At 35.4% G+C, this 21065-nt stretch overlaps 2 protein-coding genes across 2 annotated transcripts; both read left to right on the top strand.

Moving 5' to 3' along the window:
* Positions 1-2094: 2094 nt before the first annotated feature.
* LOC112273025 (vacuolar lysine transporter YPQ1) lies at positions 2095-5881 on the top strand. Its single transcript, XM_024501338.3, has 9 exons — positions 2095-3093; positions 3317-3359; positions 3529-3555; positions 3722-4008; positions 4130-4304; positions 4449-4667; positions 4866-4945; positions 5080-5170; positions 5319-5881. The coding sequence occupies exons 1-9, from the start codon at positions 2858-2860 to the stop codon at positions 5412-5414; spliced, it is 1254 nt and encodes a 417-aa protein (XP_024357106.1). The 5' UTR covers positions 2095-2857; the 3' UTR covers positions 5415-5881.
* Positions 5882-8812: 2931 nt separating this feature from the next.
* On the top strand, positions 8813-9773 carry LOC149987277 (uncharacterized). The gene is made up of 3 exons (XM_090245088.1): positions 8813-8900; positions 9131-9275; positions 9554-9773. The coding sequence occupies exons 1-3, from the start codon at positions 8813-8815 to the stop codon at positions 9633-9635; spliced, it is 315 nt and encodes a 104-aa protein (XP_090101214.1). The 3' UTR covers positions 9636-9773.
* The last annotated feature ends 11292 nt before the right edge of the window (positions 9774-21065 follow it).

Here is a 21065-nt window from a genome sequence, read left to right as displayed (position 1 = left end):
TCTAATATTTATAATATATTCTTTTATAATGTAGGATGATTAAATAGAAAAAGCCTAAAATATCAAATACAACATCTTTGATCTTTTATAGATCAATCTATAATGTAGAATGGAATTCTAATATCTTCTTATGGATAAGGACATTCAATCCATAATAAGTTTATGTTAAAAGATGCAAATTCTTGTTGTGAAATGACATTCTTTCTTATTCCATTCAAATTACTAAGTCAAATAGAATTCTATATCTACATAAAATCTTAATTAGAAAATATTTAAAAAAGAAATAGCATCACAAAAAAATATTTATTAATTTGACTCATTTAACTTGTAAAACAATTGTAAATGCATAGAGAAGCAAAACATGCAATGACACTAATAACAAGTGTAATTTTATTACACACAATCTATGAAAATTTTCTACTACAAAACTTTAAGAGTGCCTTGCAACTAAGCAACCATAAAAATAGGGAATGAACTTGCATTAATTTGGTCAACCTTTCTCAAATCACATACCCTAGCCTCTTTTAATCTCAAATCAAACAATGTTTGAAGAACATTAAACTAATCTCTAATGAACTCAAATTCCTCAAGGATTCGAAAACTTGGATCAAAGACAAAAATCTACAAGTTTTAAATTCAAGCTCATACATGAGATGGAACGACTCTCCTTACACCAATGTGAGTATCTCACGCATCCATTGAAACATTGAAGAATCAAGCTCCAGCTTTGTAAAATCTACTGTTATCCTAATATCAAATATATCTATCTTCTTATCTTCTTATTTATTTATTTATTTATTTATTTATTTATTTTTTAATGCCCAGGTTCATCACAAACAAACAAAGCACAGATCTAGGTATCCCGGAAGGGGCACGTTTGATTGCATCTTTAGAGCACCTGCCGAAATCGAAGCCTTCGGATGCAAACTTCTTGAGCATGTGCATGAATCAGAGGCTCAAACGCCGAGGCCTCAACTCCACCATCGACAACGTATGGCCCTCTTCACAGATGATCCAATGGAGCAATGCCAACAACAACCGAGAACCCTGCCAGAAATGCTAATTTTGCAACCCAATCGAGTGCTGCGCGAGGTCAAAAGAGGATGCATTTAATCTGAGTGTGGTTACGAGAATGTGGGGCGACGGTTTCACCTTCACGGCAACTTGCGCAAGCGAACCAGGAGACTCGTTCGGCAACGGATCTGATAATTGCTGGACTGTTCGTAAGCACCAGTCCTGAGAGGCTGACAGTTGCCCGGACGTAGTTTCCTCCGTGCTGGTGAGTCTCGGCTTGTGCGGCGTTGCAAGGGAAAGAATATGAATATATCGGCCGTCAGTGTTTGGTTTCTGGACGAAGGGAGTATTTGAACGTTCTTCACGAACCGTACATTAGAATGGGGAATGGTGCAGCAGAGGATGTGGAAGGATATTTACTGTTGTCGAAACCTTGAGATCGTGGTGGGTCGGAAAGATCTTTCAAGGTATATCTAATATCCCATGACCAACCATTCAACGACGGTTATTCTTTTCTGTGTGCAGATTTACATCGACTAGCGTTCCGCACCCTGATGAGGCGAGAGACGCTGGTTGCTTTCCACATGGAAAGATGTTGTATGAACGGCGGCGAGACTCCCAGGGAGCACAGAGGTGGTCACAACATGCGCACCATTGGGCAGAGCTCTGGCAAGGTTGCAACTGGGGAAGGGAAAGCCCCATCTTGTCAGTCTGGGCAGAAACTGTCGTGGAGGAACTGCATGGCGACGCTCCAGCATGCATAATCGCACATCTGGTCCGTGTCGCAAGCAGGGCAGTTCACGTCAAGGACTGGTCCCCACATCAACTCGCTCCAGCGTTTCATCGGTCCTTGCAGATCCCAGCCCTGTAGCTCTTCAAGTCATGCTCCTATCGAGTAAAAAGCATTAGTCGATGGTCTACTTGTTACAGTCGAAGCGACGCCACAAATTCCATTCCCTTGACTGCGTGGCTGCTTTCGTTGATTGGTTCCGTAGGCCAATTACAGCGTCGCCGTTGCGCTTCCCTGCGGCCTCACAGAGCTGGGTTCTAACTCATCGCTTTCATTATCAATTTATCATCGTTAGATTTTTGATGTGGGGTAGGGCACAGTTGGTCCTGGGTCAGGTGGTGAGACTGCTCACATTCGTCGCTATATCGGCGTCGAGGACAAGAAACTGGTATCAGTTGATCAAAACCTTCCCGTCACTTTCTTGAGGTTTCAGTGGAGGTCTTCGGAGTGAGAGGAGTAAGCGTTAGTGGATTGTGCAGTTTGGACCAAGAATTGGATCAGAGGTAGTCCCGGGGTTTTGAATTTAAGGAGCGACGGTGGGTCGGGGGAGTGGTGTTAAAGTTCGAGGGTTCAAGTACAATTTGAGGAAGCTGTAGAACCTATTACTTCTAGAGGTTTATGCAAAATGTCCGGGAGCGCGACAATGGGGACATGCGCTTAGCTACAAGGAGTAACATCAACCCATCTGTCAGCCGACATTTGCCTATGACGTAAACCATATTTGTTGTTTCATTTGTGTCCTTGAGAGGGTTCGTAGAGCTGTACTCGTGCTTTATCATTTCCACCATCGGATGAGTTGATATTCCTCTACGTGCATGGGCAGCTTGCGGGTAGTGCCATTTTCGAAGCGGAGACGGAGGGTGGTTATCAACGTAGAGTACCTGCAGGCCAGTTCGGGGAGTTTCTGCCCTGTTCTTCAGGGAAAATTAGAGAGCTTGGCTGTCGCGAACTTGCCAGCTCGTCTTTAGAACGGTGGCCCATCTCGACGCCTATTTTAAACCTTTGTAGTTAGTAGTTCATTCTTCTGCGTCATCGGAAGCTCGTGGCGTGGAGATGGAGGGATTTTTAGTGCCGATGCCGCAATGCCCTGCGGACAAGCCGTGCTTGAGATGGGTACAGGTGTACCTGCTCGATTGTGTGTGTAGCACCCGGGACCGATTCTCTCTGGCGCAGGGCTTGATGAGCGTGATAAGCTGGGGCATCGCTGAGGTGCCGCAAATTCTCACGAACTTCCGGGAGAAGTCCACCGAGGGCCTTTCGTTGCTCTTTCTCATGACGTGGGTTGTGGGGTAAGTTTGTTTCTTTCGTTGAAAATTCACCGATTTTTTACAAGGTCACTGTGATCGGGAGCAACTAAATCTTCATATAATTCGCGAATTGAAGCAACTACAGCAGCTTCTTACCCTGTAGCCTTTCGAAGAGGCAAGATAGTAAACATTGCTGTTGTTATCGAATAGTTCAGAACAATTCATCGTAGGTTGCTTGATCAACTGCTGGTGTTTGAATGTGTAGGGACGTGTTTAACCTGATGGGGTGCTACTTGGAGCCAGCTACGGTACGTTGGCTCTCATTTAGACAACTTTTCCAGCTTGCGCATGCTATTTCTATTTCTACTGGGGAAGCTCGAGTAAATGAACACAAAGCCTTCTAAATGACCCTGTACAATTATGACCTAAATTTAACCAAGTTTGTGATCATGTGGGTTTGACTTCTTGCACCTGCAGCTACCAACCCAATTTTACATGGCAATCGTGAGTTCTAGACCTCTTGAACTATTTGCTTGCGTCTTACCATCACTAGTTCTGCTTCAGCTTTCACCATGGATTTTTCTGTTTTACTATGTTTTCTTTTCTCTCTGGCTGAAAGTAGATGGCGAGGAAGCACTTCATTTGTTGACGTCTGTCTGAATTGGCGCAGCTGTACACAATGACGACAACCATTTTGGTACTTCAAACGGTCTACTACGATCATCTCAGGGTACGGTGGAGTGGCGATCGGGTGGCAGTTAAGGACATGTTTCCGGAGATTCAAAAAACAGACATGGAAGCACAGAAACAGATTCCCATTCCAGAGGCTGCAGATGATGCCAACGAAACTGGAGGTGGTATTCCAACATCAAGTCAGCCTACTTCCATCAGGGTGCCCCACCACGTCCACCATCCTCATGGAAACTCTGCAGGAAGCCGTGACCACTTGTACTACCAGTAAGTAACCTAGTCCATAAAAAAATCTTCTCTGTGCTGGGAAATTTACACCTTAAAACAGTGCCAGAAATCGTGACAAGCATTCAGCATTGGCACACAATGACTTTTCGGTTTAGCGCAGGTCTGCAAGATCTCTCGCCAGTAGCTACGCCCAACCCGTCGGCTCGTACAGCGTATCGGGGGCGCGAGGCTCAGCTGGCGGTGGTCACCACAGCTACCTGCTATCCCGGGAAGACTCAGAGTTGCCAGTTGTTGGATCTCGTCCCCGTCGCCCATCCTCCGCGTCGATACAATCGGTGCGAATTATACTTGGCATGGAAACCCCGTTCTATGCATTGCTGCACAATCATGTTCATTGGTCATTTCTTAAGTGTATCCTTCACCATCAAACCGCAGAGTCGCTGAATTTGACAATTTGTCTTAATTTTTGTGTGACGCAGATAACAACTAGTGTGTTGATGGTTGGATCGCTGGGCTTGAGCATGTATACAAGCCCTATCCGCACCGGCGGCAACACTCTGGGCACCACTCATATTGGTCGCTCCCACACCCTTGCCCACCTATTTGCACAACAGGAGGCTTCTCCTCTCGGTGAAGTTTTTGGTTGGATTATGGCAGGGATCTACATGGGCGGACGACTTCCTCAAATCTGGCTCAACGTAAATCCATTCACCTTAATGAAGAAACTGCAATATTTATCATCTCATTATTCTTGGCCTAAATAAAACTGGCAGACTTCGTCTTTTACTTCAGATTTTAATTCCTCAACCAATCTGCACAATCATTATGGTCTGTTTAGGAAACGATGTGAACGTGATTGTGGTTGCCAATTCTGTGCATCTGGACTTGTTTTTCAGATGAAGAGGGGCTCAATGGAGGGCTTAAACCCGTTGATGTTTGTATTCGCTCTCCTAGGCAATGCAACCTACGTCGGAAGGTGAACAAACAGCTTTGCTCCTTTTTCTACTCACTTCTCTTTGACGATATTTTTTCAATCTATCAATACACCTGCCCCAAATATCATCGACGCCTTACATGTCTAGGTTGTGCCTCCCATGTGTTGCTGTGCAGTATTTTGGTGAGGAGCTTGGATTGGGCGCAGCTGAAGCCAAATCTGGCTTGGCTGGTGGACGCTGGAGTCTGCGTCGTCCTCGACATCTTTGTATCCTACATCTTTGCAGCTTTCGATCAGATCATTATGTTGCATTTCGATTTTTGATTGTTTATTTTATTTTGTTATTTCATATCTGTGTTGTATTCTCCAGTCTTTTTCTCAGTAATGGTTCACTTTCTTGACCAGTTTGCGTCAGATTCTGTGCCAGTTCGCGTATTATTACTTGAAATTGAAGGAATTAGACGAAGAATCATCAATTGAAGAGGCAGGGCCATACAAGCCTCTCGATTAACCCAATTGGGAATTTGTAGTGATGTAGAGCTTCTTATGAGACAATATAACTTGAGGTGATGAAGATCTCGATCTTTCCCACCCACAGATATTATCACCTTACCGTATGTCTTCTTTTGATCTGATCATACAATGGTCGGAGCGCAACTTTACTCTGAAATGCAGTATTCGAGGTTTGAAAGAAACTGAATCACAATTGTAATTGGAAGTTGATTCTTTTATGGGCTCTCAAAACGATTTTTACTGTAAGATGGCGTCGGCAGAAAATTTCAAGTGTTGAAATTTTGAAACTTAAAAATAGCCCTTTTATAACATTCGTGTAGAAATGTTGACTGGGGTACTGATTTTGTAAATAATGAAAGTAGAAGATATCTATGGAATACAGAGGTTTGTGGCACCTATTGCATTCTCATTCATATATTTCTGAACTTACGTAATTTAATATTTATATATTTATATATTTCTGAACTTATGCGTAGGTGGCGTTGAATAAGTTTGCAAATTGTCTTTGTTTTGACAACTGTATAGAACAGAGTTCAATTTATGACTAATTCTAAATATAAGCTTTACATAACTTGCGAAATTTCATTGCACAAATTAAACTGATTTATTATAATACATGAGTTTTTTTAATACCGAAATCCATAATATGTTTGTGAAAATCATACTACAAATTTTAAGAAAAAACTTTTAATCAATCTTACAAAGAATTTTTTGTTTTCTTTCTATATTTTAATTTTTTTTCATACTGAAAAAAAACAGAAACTAAAATTTCATAACGTTAAGTTTCTAGTTCACATTTAAATATAGTATATTTAATGTGAATATCAATTTTTAAAAAATTAATGTTATTTTTTTCACAGCATTATTCCCTAACTGGTCCAGTGTGCTAGTAGGTGAATACTCACTTATCCAAGTAAGTGGCTAAGGTATACTTCCATCAGCCTTCTCTACTTGAGTTAATCTACTGTGGTATGCATTATTCCACTTTGCAAAATAAATTCTTTGGTTAAATGGTACACAATCTCTTCAATTTTTCTTGATGTGCATTACAAAATGTTGTGCAAATCTTATGTAAATGTTTTATCCAAAGTTGCATTGTCAAACATAACAAAATAAATTTGCATGTTTAACTATATATATATATATATATATATATATACATATATGTTTGAATTTTTTTTTACAAGAATCTTATAAGTTTTTTTAATAGACATTTGGCTATAGTATGCCAATGCCATGAAGAGTTTGAAACACATATTTTTATTTTTGTATTGTGATGCTTTGTGATTTTTTAATCTATAAAAATGAGATTTTGCAACCTAAACAATGGAGACTAAATGTACTAAGACTAAATGTAGATCATATAATTAGAATGTGCATTCTATCCCATTGCAATTCATATATTTATTACACCTTATTGTTGTAAGTCATTGTTACTCCATTATGTGTCATTGTCTTATCATAGTTTTTCTATGCTTTTTATTTATTTATTTTTAATTTAAAATTCTGAGTTGAATCCAAAATCTTGTGGTTTGCATACAAAAACGTATAAGATTTAAAATAGAAAAATATCCAAGATTATAAATAAATCTCTCTTATTGAAATATTTGTTAAAATTTCTTACCAAATACTTATTTGGATTTTTAAAAATTCCTTAGATGTTATTGCATTATATCAATGCTCTTGTTAACAATAGCATAGTTACATTTCAACTCATGGTGGATTGGTTGAAAAAAGATACTTTATTCAGCATCTATTTGCAAATCTTGAAAAGGATTGGCAAGATTTTTACTTACCAAACTAATAATAATAATAATAATTATTTTAAATTAAATTTAATTATTGATATTCAGATACAATGACAGATAAAAACAATTCTGATAAAACGATAAGAGATGTTTTGATTAATATGTAAGTATGTTTGTGTGGTTTGTATGTGATAAAAGATTAAAAACCAAAGTGTCTTAAAAAAATAATGATAAAAAGAATATATGAAATAAATCATTTTTATAAAATATTTTTTTCATATATTCTTTTTATCATTATTTTTTAAAATATTTTTTAATATGTGGAAAAGACATAATAAATCATTTTTATAAAATTTCGAGACAAATAAATAGAGGTTAATTATATCGTAAATGAAAAAGAAGCTATGAATACAGTTTTTATATTTTTTTTTTATGTTCCTATCATAAAAAAACATTTTTAGATTTATAGTATAGTATAAAATTATTTATTTATGCATTTAAACTTTTGAGTTTTTGATATGTGTATAGTACATGACTTTCAGATTACGTGAATTTTGATGAGTAAATAAACAAATCATTAGGTTTTGTTGGACTTAAATAGAAATTGTTAAATATTTTTTAATATGTGGAAAAGTTACCAGATTTTTTTTCACAACAGGTACATTTTTATTACAAATCTTTGATTAATGGAATTAAAATACTTGTTTCTAGCAAATCAAAATACCAATATTAATATGAAATCCTAGATTAAAATGGTAGATTAAAAAGATGTTTTAGGAAATTTTATAAGTAAATATTTATAGAAGATTGTTTAGTTGCAATAATATTTGACAACTGTTATTATCACTTATTTCATAAATATGAAAGATTAAAAAATTATTCCATTGGCTCTAGCAAATTGGGCCCTTGAACAACCCACTTTTCTGGGAGAAGGCTCTATTCAGCACATTGGAGCAGTTAATAGAGACAAAACCTACGGATCAGGAATTGGAAACGACAGCCTTGACACCAGTGTAACTGTCGTTAGACCAACATCGGACTTGGCTAAACAGTATGCAGATCTTTGTTACATGAGAGAGCTCCCTTACATAGCTGATATTGAATCTTGCTCCAAGTTCCTGGCCGAATTTACAAAACTCAAAGGGTCGTTAGTTGCGTGCAGATCGGCTAATTCAGACACACTGACGCATACACATGCACACTCTCACACATGGAATTTGATGCTTGGCATCAGATAGGCCGATTATGATTAACATACACTGTAAGGGAAAGGTTGATAGGAAGAGGTGGGTGGATATGGAGGTAATAGACATGTAATGTCGATTTGCACGACTTGACTTAGGCAGTGACCATCAGGTGATGAAGCAGACGTGTGTAGTTCTTCCTGCCAAGTGTTTTTATTGCTAGTTTTTGAAGCAACCGCAGAAAAGAGAGAGGCAGAAGAAGAAGCTTGGGTGTGTGTGTGTGTGTGTGTGCTCAGTGGTTGTTCCAAACTGTCTTCCGCAACTGCCCTGTGTTTCCTCTGAGGTTGGTGTGAGGGTTGATCTTCGACGACGTGAGTTGGATTTACGAAACAAGTGTTTCTCGTGAGGGGTGTGAGAAGTCGGAGGGTTGGGTTGAAGAGAATTGAAAAAAATAAAAAAAATTGATGGGGGTTGTTGTGCCTGAGTTGGAGTCGGAAGGCGAGGTTTCAGTGTTGGTGATCAAGGCGTATATTCTTCTTTCTTGTCGAATCTGTTTCTAGCTGTTGGGGATGTCTGAATCCGACATGCACAATTAGTTTTCCTGTCTTCCTTCTCCTCTTATCTCACCCACTACCACTAAGATTTCAGTTTGATGGTTTGAGGGGCTCTATTCTGAGTCGGGTCCCTCGTTGCCTCTTGAAACGCTTTTCCTATGCTTCCAGCTTGGATTCAATCGGATTGTCCATCTACTTGTTCATATTTGCATTGGGATTTCGGTTGAGATGGAGTCCTCGAGCTTCAAAGAGGAGTCGAAAATTACCTCTTCAGTCAGAATCTGAGATCTACTGGCTCTCTTCCTGAAGTCGTAACTTCACCAATTGTACTTTTCGGTACTGGTCTCTTCAATTCATTCGTGTCTGCTGATTGGTAAGTGATTATCGGCGCTATGCCCCTTGCTTGCCTGAGGGGTGCACAACGACGTCATCACATTGTTTTTGCAGAGTTTTGCATATTGCAACCTCAATCGCCTTGATGGATAAACCTACTCGGACCTATATCCTAATCCCTAGTTGGGGATTACAAAATTCCCAGGAAAAGCTTATTAATACAAAAAAGACCGTGGAGCTACTGAAATCGCAAGGATACTTTTTCAGTATATCTGCTGAAATGGGTCACGGCTAAACATTGTTGAGTTTCTGTGGCAGTATGGGCACAGCCTGCACAGGTGGCGAAAACGAGCCCTCTGCAAATAGGACAGTGAAGCCATCAATGTTTAGCCTTGGTTAACGTTGCGCTGCCAAGGAAGAGGCGGTCCTCTAGGGAAGAGGATCATTCAGGAGAGTGCGAACTGTGCTGGCAATAACAGGTTTCGTCTCCAAGCAGTATTAGATTCCCACATGGTGCTCACATTCTGCAGCAGTTTAAGAGTTTCCAGGTTCAGGAGGGTGTAGGCAATCTGGTAACAAGAGGAATGATTAATCCTCGATGACTAGTTTTGAAGATCCTAGTTCTTTGAGAAATCATAGAAATCAGCGCAACCACAGGAGTTGGGTACATGTATCAAGCGTTCAATTCTTGAAAAACAATTGTCACATTCATGTGATTCTGATATGGGCTAAGAGCCGAGAAGTCGAGATGGGTACAGTGAAACTGAAGACGCCTGCATCGACGATGTGTTGGAGATCAAAGGCTTAGACAGAGGAGATGATAATTAATCTTTTGGAGGTTACTAGAAGAGAGGACATGGAAGCCATGCAGTCAGCAGAGCTGGAGAAATCTCCAGCGGCATGAAGATTTTGCATGATGATCACCCTTTCAGTCTTGGCAGCAAAACTGTCTGGCACCAATTTTTTCCGGATAATGAGCTCGCAGAGCAAATCAACCGTGAAGTGAAGAAGACACATTCAGGCATGCAATTCATTTGTAACGACAATGACTAAGCTCTTGAGAACCAAGACGCACTCCAAAATCCTGTTCATTTTCGCTAAATTGAACCCAAGAATCCACCGGGTGCAAGGGATGGACGAAGTCCTAGCTTCTCTATATTATGTGTTCAAGACTGATATTTATGAGGTTTTGTGCATGAAGGTGTTTGGAGCTTCATGGAAGCAGTGGTGTAGCTAGGATTGCTGCTGCTGTTGCTGCAAACAAAGGTAGCCTTCGGATTTTGCCCTCATAATATAGCTGAGCTAGAACTATATCATGTATTCTAACCATAAATCTTCTAATTATAAAAATTTGTAATCATTTTACTTTTACATTAAAAAAAGTTCAAGAAAAAACATGAATTAATTTGCATAAGTATATATGAAAAAAGAAATTACAAATTCCAATGTTAAAAACAATTGTTTATTAGAACCCAACATTAGATATTTATAAAGAAGAAATCATAAGTTGAAGAAAGTAATTATGGTTCTAAAACAAATAAAAAAATTTATAAATTGATTGTTTGGATAGATTTAGTTTTAAAATAATATTTGTATCTATCCAATATGATTTAATATAGTTTAGATTAAATTGAAGAAGTTCCAAAGATATACTACTATTGTTAAATCTTGTAATAATATTATTTCAAATATAGATAAAAAAGATAAAAATTCACAATCTTATATATATATATATATATATATATATATATAAATTTTTATATTAATATATTATGTGCATAACATAACATACTATGTAGTCTAGAATCTATGTAAACTATGCTTGCATTAATATATTCAAAGTGATAAGTATGCATCTTCAAGGTACAAGTGACAATTTTAGAAAACACATTACAAACCACAAATCAAAGCATGAATTGAGTTGTAGCTCAATTCATATTATTATTAAAAAGTAAGTGGAACAATTAACATCATATGTACTATCAAATCAAAAAATTAGAAGAAATTCTAAGTATATAGAGATATCTAAAACAACCAAGGGCAATCAATCTTCTTTTACAAGAAGTTAGTAGAAAAGAATTCTAAGGTATTATAAAATTTTATGATAAGTAAATTGATTAAACCACATATAAATACTGTGGAAGTGTAGTACTCTACAATAAAAAAAGTCACGACACTCTAATCTTCTTTCAAAGACTTAATTTTAAATCAATAAGTATTTTTTGTATTTTAGAATACCTAAACATAATGGAACTTGAATGGCAAATCCAAAATTTCTAGAAGCCCTTTTTAAGATCCTTTGGTAGACTTAAAACTTAAATCTAATATTTATTGAAGTACTATGCTATACAACACATTTAAGCATAAATAATTATATTTTAAATAGTTATTTTGTACCATTATATCATTGTGAATAATACATTAAGTGGTCTAGAATCTAAATAAACTATGCTTCCACTAACATACTCAAAGTAATAAATATGCATCTATAAGATATAAGTGACAATGTTAGAAAATACGTTCCAAAGTACAAATCAAAGCATGAATTGAGTTGTAGCTCAATACGTATCACAATTAAAAAGTAGGTGGAAGAATTTATATGTGTGCTTCCAAAAACAAAAAAACTAGATGTAGTTCCATGTGTATAGAGATATCTAACAAAAACAAGACTAATTAGGCCTCATTTATTTGTTTGATGTACCATTATTAAAGTCTCATTCATAATAGTGCATCTAATCAATATTTACTTGATATAAAATATTAAAAATATTATTTGAAAACTTCTTCTATTAATTTTTTAAGTTTCCTTGAATTTTTCTTTATATTATTGATATATCCATCTTTCAATAGGAATTTGATCCAAAAGTATTCTCAAACACTTCATGTACCAACTTATTAAACAAAGTTCACATAGAATCATTGTTGTAGCTCTTTGAACTCTTTTACATAACATGCATTTTAAGCTAGCTAGAATAACTCTCAAATTGGGATCTATACTGCCATCTATATGCAAAAAATGATAAAGAGTACAATTTTTAAAGTAATTTATTCAAATCCATCTATTATAATCTTTAAATTTTTACACACTACATGAAAATACTTTCTTAATCTTAAAAATAACTCCATCTGCTAATATATCTAATATAGTTGATGCAATTTTTTATAAATATATATAATCACTTTATACAAATCTACGTGACTATAATTTATAGCTTCTTTTTCAAATAATAGCATATTACAAGATATCACAATATTAGGCAATATTAAGATTACAAAATGCCATTAATATGATATATTGAAATAATTTTGTTTGTGTATTATATACTTTTATCCACACTTTATGATCATCTAAGTTAACTACTACTTGTACATCATATTTAATAGAAGTTATTAAGATTAATTGTTGTGTATACAAAAAAATAATGAAAAAATGTAACTAAAGAAGCTTGCTTATTGAAGCAATATCTTATAACAAGCCAAGATAATAATAAATTTTAATCTCCATAATGTCTTTTTTATAAATCATATTTCTTAAGAATCCTCTTGATAGACTACATCATACATTTTGTAAATCTATTTGCCTTAAGATAGTTACAAAATATACTTCTATTATCAATAAATATCTATTCTAATAAAATTAAAAAATTACCTTAGAATTCATAACCTTGGTTAATTAATTTAGTAATCTAATAATGTGTCATCTTCAAAAATATTCTTTATATATTTAGACTTCTATCATTTTTTTATATTATTAAAAGTTTTTATTTTTATTTTTATATTTTTTATTAATTTCTAATATATCAAGATGTAATAATACATGTTAAAATGTAACTTCTTTTTTATCCTATTTAATATGCTATCTAGGTCTTCTAAAATCTTTTTAGCTTAGATAGAGATTTCTATTAATCTATCAACTTTTGTATTTATTAATCTTGTCCTATGCACCACCTTGAAGTAATATTCTTATAGCATTAATATCCACCTTGTAAGTTTTTTAATTGATTTAATTGATTTTATAAGTCATTTTAGTAGTTGATGATCTATTATTAAGAAATTTGTTTTACTACATAAATAACATCAAAAGTATATAATTATCCAAATTACAACTAATTATTATTTTTCATATGAATTATATTTTGTTTTAGAATTGTTATTTGATTTACTAGCATTAGTCATTATAAATTAATTGCATTCATTGTCTATTTTAATATGAATAACTCTATTGCCTAAATTACTTCAATTCATATACAATTGATATGGTATCACATACATACATGTTTACTCCAATAATTATCTATATGATTAGGTAGAATATATAAAAGTAGATTAATTTCATTATATCTTCTAAAAAAGCTTCATAGATGCAATTTTGACTTTATACGTATTTGTAGTTAATTAATAGGTTAAAAACTTCATCAATAAGTTAATCACATGTCACACGTGTTGGTAGCTTGTAGAACAAGATAACTATATGATTCACATATAGAAAACTTGACTTGTAAGTTAAGATATGTTTTGCAAAGTTAACACATGTTGGAGGTCCTGTAAAACATTGCCACATAGATCCTAGTTAGATAATATATATAAAAGCACAAATGAAGCATTTTTTTTATTCTTATCAATACCTTTTTAGTCTTAAGTCTTGTTTCAAGACTTTCTAATCTTCTTGTCTTTGGCAATAGCCATTCTAATTTAATATTATACCATCTTTGAGTGATTATTTAGTCTTTTTGAGTAAGACAAGAATGTTTTGATCTTTCAATTCTTCAAGATTCATATCCTTGATAATGAATTAACATTCTTCTACAAGCATAAGAGAGGTAAGAATTAGTATGTCTAAGAATTCTGATGGAACAAGATCAAAATGTCAGGGATTTCTACAACAAATTAAGCTCTATTTAAGGTTGCTTCTTTTACAATACTTTAATGGATTTATTCAAATTGGATTTATAGGTGTACTTCTTTTTGGAAGTTTTATCTTTTAATTTATATCTTTAATATAAAAAGATTCCTAACTTTTTTATAATTTGAATTCATTCTTAAAAGTATTTATGGCCACATTTAGAAAAATTGATAAAAAATTAGTAAAGACCAAGCTCTTATCTTTATGACAAGATTCACAATTAATCACTATATATGATGTTGAATTCCAAAACCTTGCTTGTAGTATGGATTGAAATGATAAAGCCCTTATCAATCAATTTTAATATGGATTGAAGGATAATACCAAAGGTTTGTTATTAATAATATCAAAAGTATATTCTTTAAAATAACTTATTTCTCAAGCTATTGCATGCAATAATCAACTATTTAAAAGGCATTAAGAATGAAGATTTGGCTAAAGAAGAATAAATTAAGTAATAATGAAAACTCTTAAGCTTTCAAAAACTTATTCATCAAGGCTGAAACCAATTCAAATTAATACAATATATTTTGAATCTCTCACTAAGTAAGAAAAGATTCAACATCATCAAGAGGATTTGTGCTTATATTATAGGAGACTAAGTATATTATTCAACATTATCCAAAGAAGCAATACAATTGTAAAATAAAAAACATGGTTGCTAAAGAAGACAATGTATTAAAAAATAAATTTTTTCAACTACAATAGGAATTATGTGGCTAGAATTATATGCAATAACTGATAAAGGTCCTATTTTCTCCTTAAATCTTTCACCTTGTTTCATAATAGATGTGTATTTAAGACCTAAAAATCATAAATTCTTTATCTTATTAGATTCAAGTAATAAAGAAATATAATAAACAAGACAAAAGTAAGTAGAAATCAACAAGATTAGACAAAAAAAAAGTGTGGGATGAGATGCCTCTTACTTCCAACATCCTTTATTTATAAGTAGAGTTTATATCCATTGTGGCTCAATTTCATTTTTATTCATCCTTATTTCATCCAACTGAACCCTAGATTCTACTTAACTTAGATGCCACTTAACCTAGCCACTACTATAAATCCTAGCTGCTACCTTGGTAAGTTTCCTATTATCTTTTGCTGCCCTTTAACCATTAGCAACTTACGTTAGGTAATATCTTTTATTTGTCCAACATTTATTTTATCACTCTTATTTTATTATTATTTAAAGATTTTTAATCCTAATGTCTTTGTCAATTTGTAATGTCTATCCTTCACCAATGCTATTGTAAGTAAATCAGCAAGCATGTCTTTTATTGCTCAAGACTTCATGTCAATCACTCCCATTTTAATCTTTTTCCTATATGAAGTGATGTTGAATGTCAATGTGCTTTATCCTTGAATGATGCTTTGGATTCTTTGCAAAGGTAAGGCATTCTTGATTGTTACACTCCATTCGAATTACTTCCAATTGCATAAGTTCAATGTCTTCTAAAACTTGTCTTAGCCATATTGCCTCCATTGTACCATGACTTGCTGCTATGTACTCTGCGTCCATTGTTGACCTTGCAATTATTGGTTGTCTCTTGCAACTCCATGAAATTACTCCTACTCCAACAAAAAATACATATTCTATTGTTGACCTTTTATCATTTGCATCTCCAGCCCAATCTACATCATAATAACCATGCAATGCAATATTATCACCTCTAAGGTACAATTTGAAGTTCAAAGTAACTTTTAATTACTTCATGATCCTTTTAATGGTTGCCCAATAGATTGGTCCAGCCTTTGACATGTGTTGACTCACAACTTTCACTGCATATGCAAGATCCATCCTTGTGCCAACCATTGCATACATAAGTGAGCCTACTACTGCCTTATATGGAACATCTTTCATTTCATCTTCAACTTTAGGAAATTCCTCATTCGTGAGCTTCATCAACTTTATGTTGGCTTCCAATGGTATTCCAATAGGCTTGTACTTTTCTATGTTGAATCGTTTTAATACTTCTTTAATATATTTCTTTTGGCTCAATGTAATAATCTTCTTAGCTTGATCTTTCACAAACTCCACTCTTAAGTAATAGTAGAACTCTTTCAATTCATTCATCTCAAATTCTTTTGCTAGCTTTGCCTTCAACTAATCCATCTTTTTTAAGATATTGGTCAAGATGATTAAATCATCAACATAGAGAATAATAATCAACAAGAAGACTTTTGATTGCATCACATACATAGAATGATCAACATCGCTTCTAATAAATCCTTCATTCACAAAAAATGTGTCAATGCATTGATACCATGTCCTTGGTGATTGCTTGAACCCATACAAAGATTTCTTCAACTTACAAACAAAGTGTTGCTTGCCTTCTTCAACAAATCCTTGAGGTTGATCTATGTAGATGTCTTCTTCCAACTCTCCATTCAAGAAAGTCGTCTTCACATCCATTTGATGCATCTCCAAGTCCATTGCTACCCCAATTGCCACAATGGTTCTAATAGTGGTGAATTTGGCCATGGGAGCAAATGTCTCATTAAAAAGTAATATGAGAAACTTATAAATAGCCTTTGGTAATCAATCTTTTCTTATACCTCATAACATTGCCCATTGCATCCTTCTTTGTTCTAAATACCATCTTACAATCAATTGAAGCTTGTTTTGGTGGAAGTTGAGTCAATTCCCATGTTCTATTGTTTGTGAATGATTGATACTCTTTTTTTATGGCTTTTTCCTACTTCAAAGCATCTATGGATTTTATTGCAACAAACAAACTCAACCGATCAACAAGAAGTAAAACATTGATATATTCTTCACTTACTTGAGAAAAGATGTGATTCTTCCACCATTTGCCATATTTTTTTCTATCTCTCAAAGGATATCTCCTTTCATTTGAAGAAGACTCAACTTGTTATATTCTATAGTCTCTTCCAACCTTCTTTTCTTTTATAGATAGTCTTTTCTCACTCAAAAGTTGATAATTCTCATTACCATCATCATCAACATCTTCATGCTCTTCATTGCTGGTCTTAGCATTTTTAAAGGCCTTGTTCTCTACATTCTTTGCCTCTTCATCTTCATTTCCATCTTTACAACCATCATTGTCTTCATCTTCTTCCTTCTTTGTTGAATTTGAAGATATGTCCACAAATACATTATTACTCCTACTTGGACATATCTCCAAGTGCTTATAAGCACTCTTGTGCTCCAAAAATTCAACATTATAACTTTTGATGATCTTTTTGGTCTCCAAACACATGAGACTATAAGCCTTTGTACCTTCACAATATCCAACAAATACATATTTTATACCTTTTACATCAAATTTTGATTTCATACAATCTAGTGTCTTTGCATATGTTATGCATCCAAAAGTCCTTATGTATGAAAGAAAAAGTTTCTTCCCACTCCAAGCTTCTTCGAGAGTTTTTGATGTAAGTGCACTTTTACGGCACCTATTCCTTGTATATACTGCTGTTACCATGGCTTTTGTCCAATACTCAAATCTAAGGTATTGTACATATAACATATTCCTTGTCATCTCCACAATGATGTGATTTGTTCTTTCAGCAACTCCATTTTATTGTAGAGTGTAAAGAGTGGAGGTTTGTCTTGTAATACCATGCATCTCCAAGAAATCATTGAATTACTTTGACATATACTTGCTTCCATTGTCCATACGTAATATCTTAATTTTGTACTCACATTGCTTCTCCATAAGTGCCTTAAACTCCTTAAACCTTGTTAAACACTCATTTTTTACTTTGAGGATGAAAATCCATACCTTCCTTGAAAAATCATTAATGAATGTGACAAAGTACCTTGCACTTCCTATTGATGGCATCCTCATAGGTCCACAAACATCAAAATGGATTATCTCCAATAACTTGGTTGCATGTGTTGTAACTCCACTTGGAAATTTAGCCCTTTGTTGTTTACCTTGAATACAACCTTCACAAGCAAGTGTTATAGCATTGTGGCTTATATGACTAAGATCTAAGCCACTTACTATGGATTGGAACGCTACTTCTCTAGCCTTTGGTACAAGATACGATCTCTTCGATAAAGCATTGGATAGTCCTTGCTGCTTTTCAAGTCGATAAGTGATAACAAAATCGAACCTAGATAGCGACATACTCCACTAAGCTTGACATCGATTTAGAACTCAAGCTGACATAAAATACTCCAAATTCTTGTGATCCGTGTATATAGTCACTGAGTGTGTAGCTCCTTCAACAAAGTGATGCCATTCTTGGAAACAATCCACTACAGCAAGAAGTTCCTTATCGTATATCTCATAATTGATTTCAGCAGCAGAGAACTTTCGAGAATAGAATGAAACTGGATGGAGCTTCTTGCCTTCTCCCATTTGTGAAAGTATAGCTCTCAAAGCAAAATCCGAAGTATCAGTTTCTAAATAAAAGGCCTTTGTAAAGTTTGGATGTACCAAGATTGGAGCCGTAGTAAATGCCATTTTTAGGTCTTGAAATGCCTTCTCCGCTAGAGGTCCCTATTCCAGCTTATCTTTACATGTCAACCGAGTGAGAAGAGCAACAACTTGAGAGTAATTCTTGATGAAGATCCGATAGAAGTTAGCAAAACCAAGAAAATATTGTACATCTCTAACCGTTTCCGGAACCTCCCAGGATACGATTGCTTCCATCTTCTTGGGTTCCATCTTCAAGCCTTCCATAGTCGCAACGAACTCCAAAAACTCTATCTCCATTTGATGAAATAAATACTTCTCTAACTTGGCATATAGTCCTCGCTCGCATAGTTTCTCTAAGACCAAACGAACGTGCTTTTCATGCTCTTCTTAATTTTTAGAGAATATCAGAATATCATCCAGGTAGATGACAACAAAATCGTCAAGGTGCTCCCAAAAAATGTCATTCATTATATGTTGGAAGACCGCTGGAGCATTGGTAAGCCCAAACGACATGACATTATACTCAAAATGGCCATACCTTGTATGGAACGTTGTCTTCCACTCATCTCCTTCCTTCATTCGTACGAGGTTGTAAGCTCTCCTTAGATCAATTTTTATAAAGATCCTTGCACATCCAAGTTGTTCTAAGAGACCAGAAATCAAGGGTAACGGGTAACGATTCTTCTTTGTTACCTTGTTGAGGCCTCGATAGTCCATGCACATCCGCAACGAGCCATCTTTCTTCTTTACAAATAAGATGGGTGCCCCAGTTGACAATTTTGAATGACGGATGAAGTTCTTGGCTAGATTCTCGTCGATGTACTTTTGCAACTCCGCCAACTCCATCTGCAATAGATTGTAGATTGGGCCAAAAGGCAGTTATGCTCCTTTCTATAAGTCTATGGCGCAATCATATGGTCAGTGTTCCGGTAGCATGTCGGCATTCTTCTTTTGAAACATGTCTTTAAAATCCTTACATTGCTCCGGTATACTTGCTATCGAGATCTTCTCCTTGGTAGTTGGAGTTGCATAAATGATAAACGGTGTACCTTCCTTGGACGATCTTACAAACGCTCTTATTCCAATGAATAAGGATTTCTCTATTCGGGGTTTTCTATTAGACTTGCTCTTGGGTAGTTTTGTGGGAAAGGTCATCTTCCGCAACCTCCAATCTATGGATGGGTTATGCTTTTCCAACCAGGAAAGACCAAGAATAATAGGATTTGATGGGATTCTAATAATATTGAAAATAATATGACTACTATAGCCCTTAAACGTCACTTCTATAGGTTCTTATTCATGGGTGACACTACCAGACAATAAAGGTCGCCCATCTATGACCTCAACGTGAACAGGTTTGGATTTTTATACTAAAGGGATCTTATGACGCTTCGTAAATTCTTCGTCTAAGAAACAAGCAGATGCTCCTGAATCTAATAATGTTAAGGTTCTCAGTTTCTAAGGGCCAATAAACAAAGGGATTGTAAAACAAAGGGCAGGTTGAGCGGAAAGAAAGGAACCTGATTGTTATTGCGATATTTCACTATCCAGCCACACGGTTCCTATTGTGGCTAGGCATCCTCGTTTTCTTGAACAAACGTGCCCCTAGTCCTGACAATGCATCGATTTTGCTTCTTGGGGTAGTTTCCAACTTTGTGGCCTTCTTCACCGCAATAGAAGCATAGACCTTCTTCCATACGCCATTTTTTTTCTTCTAGAGTAAGGGATTTGACACGTACCGCATCAATTTGCATGTCTTCTACCTCTGAATGTGAATTCACACTGCTTGCTGACATAGTTGGGGCATGGCGAACCGTATATTGTCTTGAGCATTGATCTTGGCGACGTTGGAATAGGTAGTTATTGTACTTCACAGCTTGGCTAATAGCTTCATTGAGCATTCGCGGATCAAGAAGAGTTAACAGCAAATTCTTCACATCGTCCCTTAAACCCTAATAGAATTGACTCATCAATGCTTCTTCATGTCAATTGATGTCGCATGCTAATTGCCTGAAATCCGATGCATAGACTGATGTAAAGCGCATCCCTTGTCGTAGTGATCAGATCTTTGTTGTAGCCCATCGAACCTTGTCGTGTTCACTAAATGCTTCCACAAACGCCTCCAAAAAGGTTTCAAAGTTGTTTAGTATGGACGATCATTTCTCAAACAAAGGAACAAACTATGATAGAGCTTGCCCTGTAAGTAAGGTTCCAAGAAGCCCAACAGGTGACTCCTCCATTGGATAGCGTTCGGGTTGTAAAACTGTTATCAATTTGATTTGATTGACGAATCCTCAAAACTTGGAACACGTACCATTGAACTTGTCCAAAAGGCTAACTTGGTGCTCCTTATGTTGTAGAACCAACAGTGCTTGTCGAACCTGAGGCAAAGTTGCTTCTCCAAGTGTAGAAGTTTGAGGTTGGTGCAACCTCGATTGTGCCATCCTAGATGCTCCATCATTATGAAGCCTTACAACGACTCCTTCAATCTCTGCAGTTCTTTGTGATAATGTAGCGAGGGCATTCATGATAG

Source organism: Physcomitrium patens, chromosome 20 (genome assembly GCF_059467195.1).
Source record: "Physcomitrium patens ecotype Gransden chromosome 20, ASM5946719v1, whole genome shotgun sequence".
NCBI classification, from domain to species: Eukaryota; Viridiplantae; Streptophyta; class Bryopsida; order Funariales; family Funariaceae; genus Physcomitrium; species Physcomitrium patens.
This window is presented reverse-complemented; position numbering and strand designations above follow the sequence as displayed.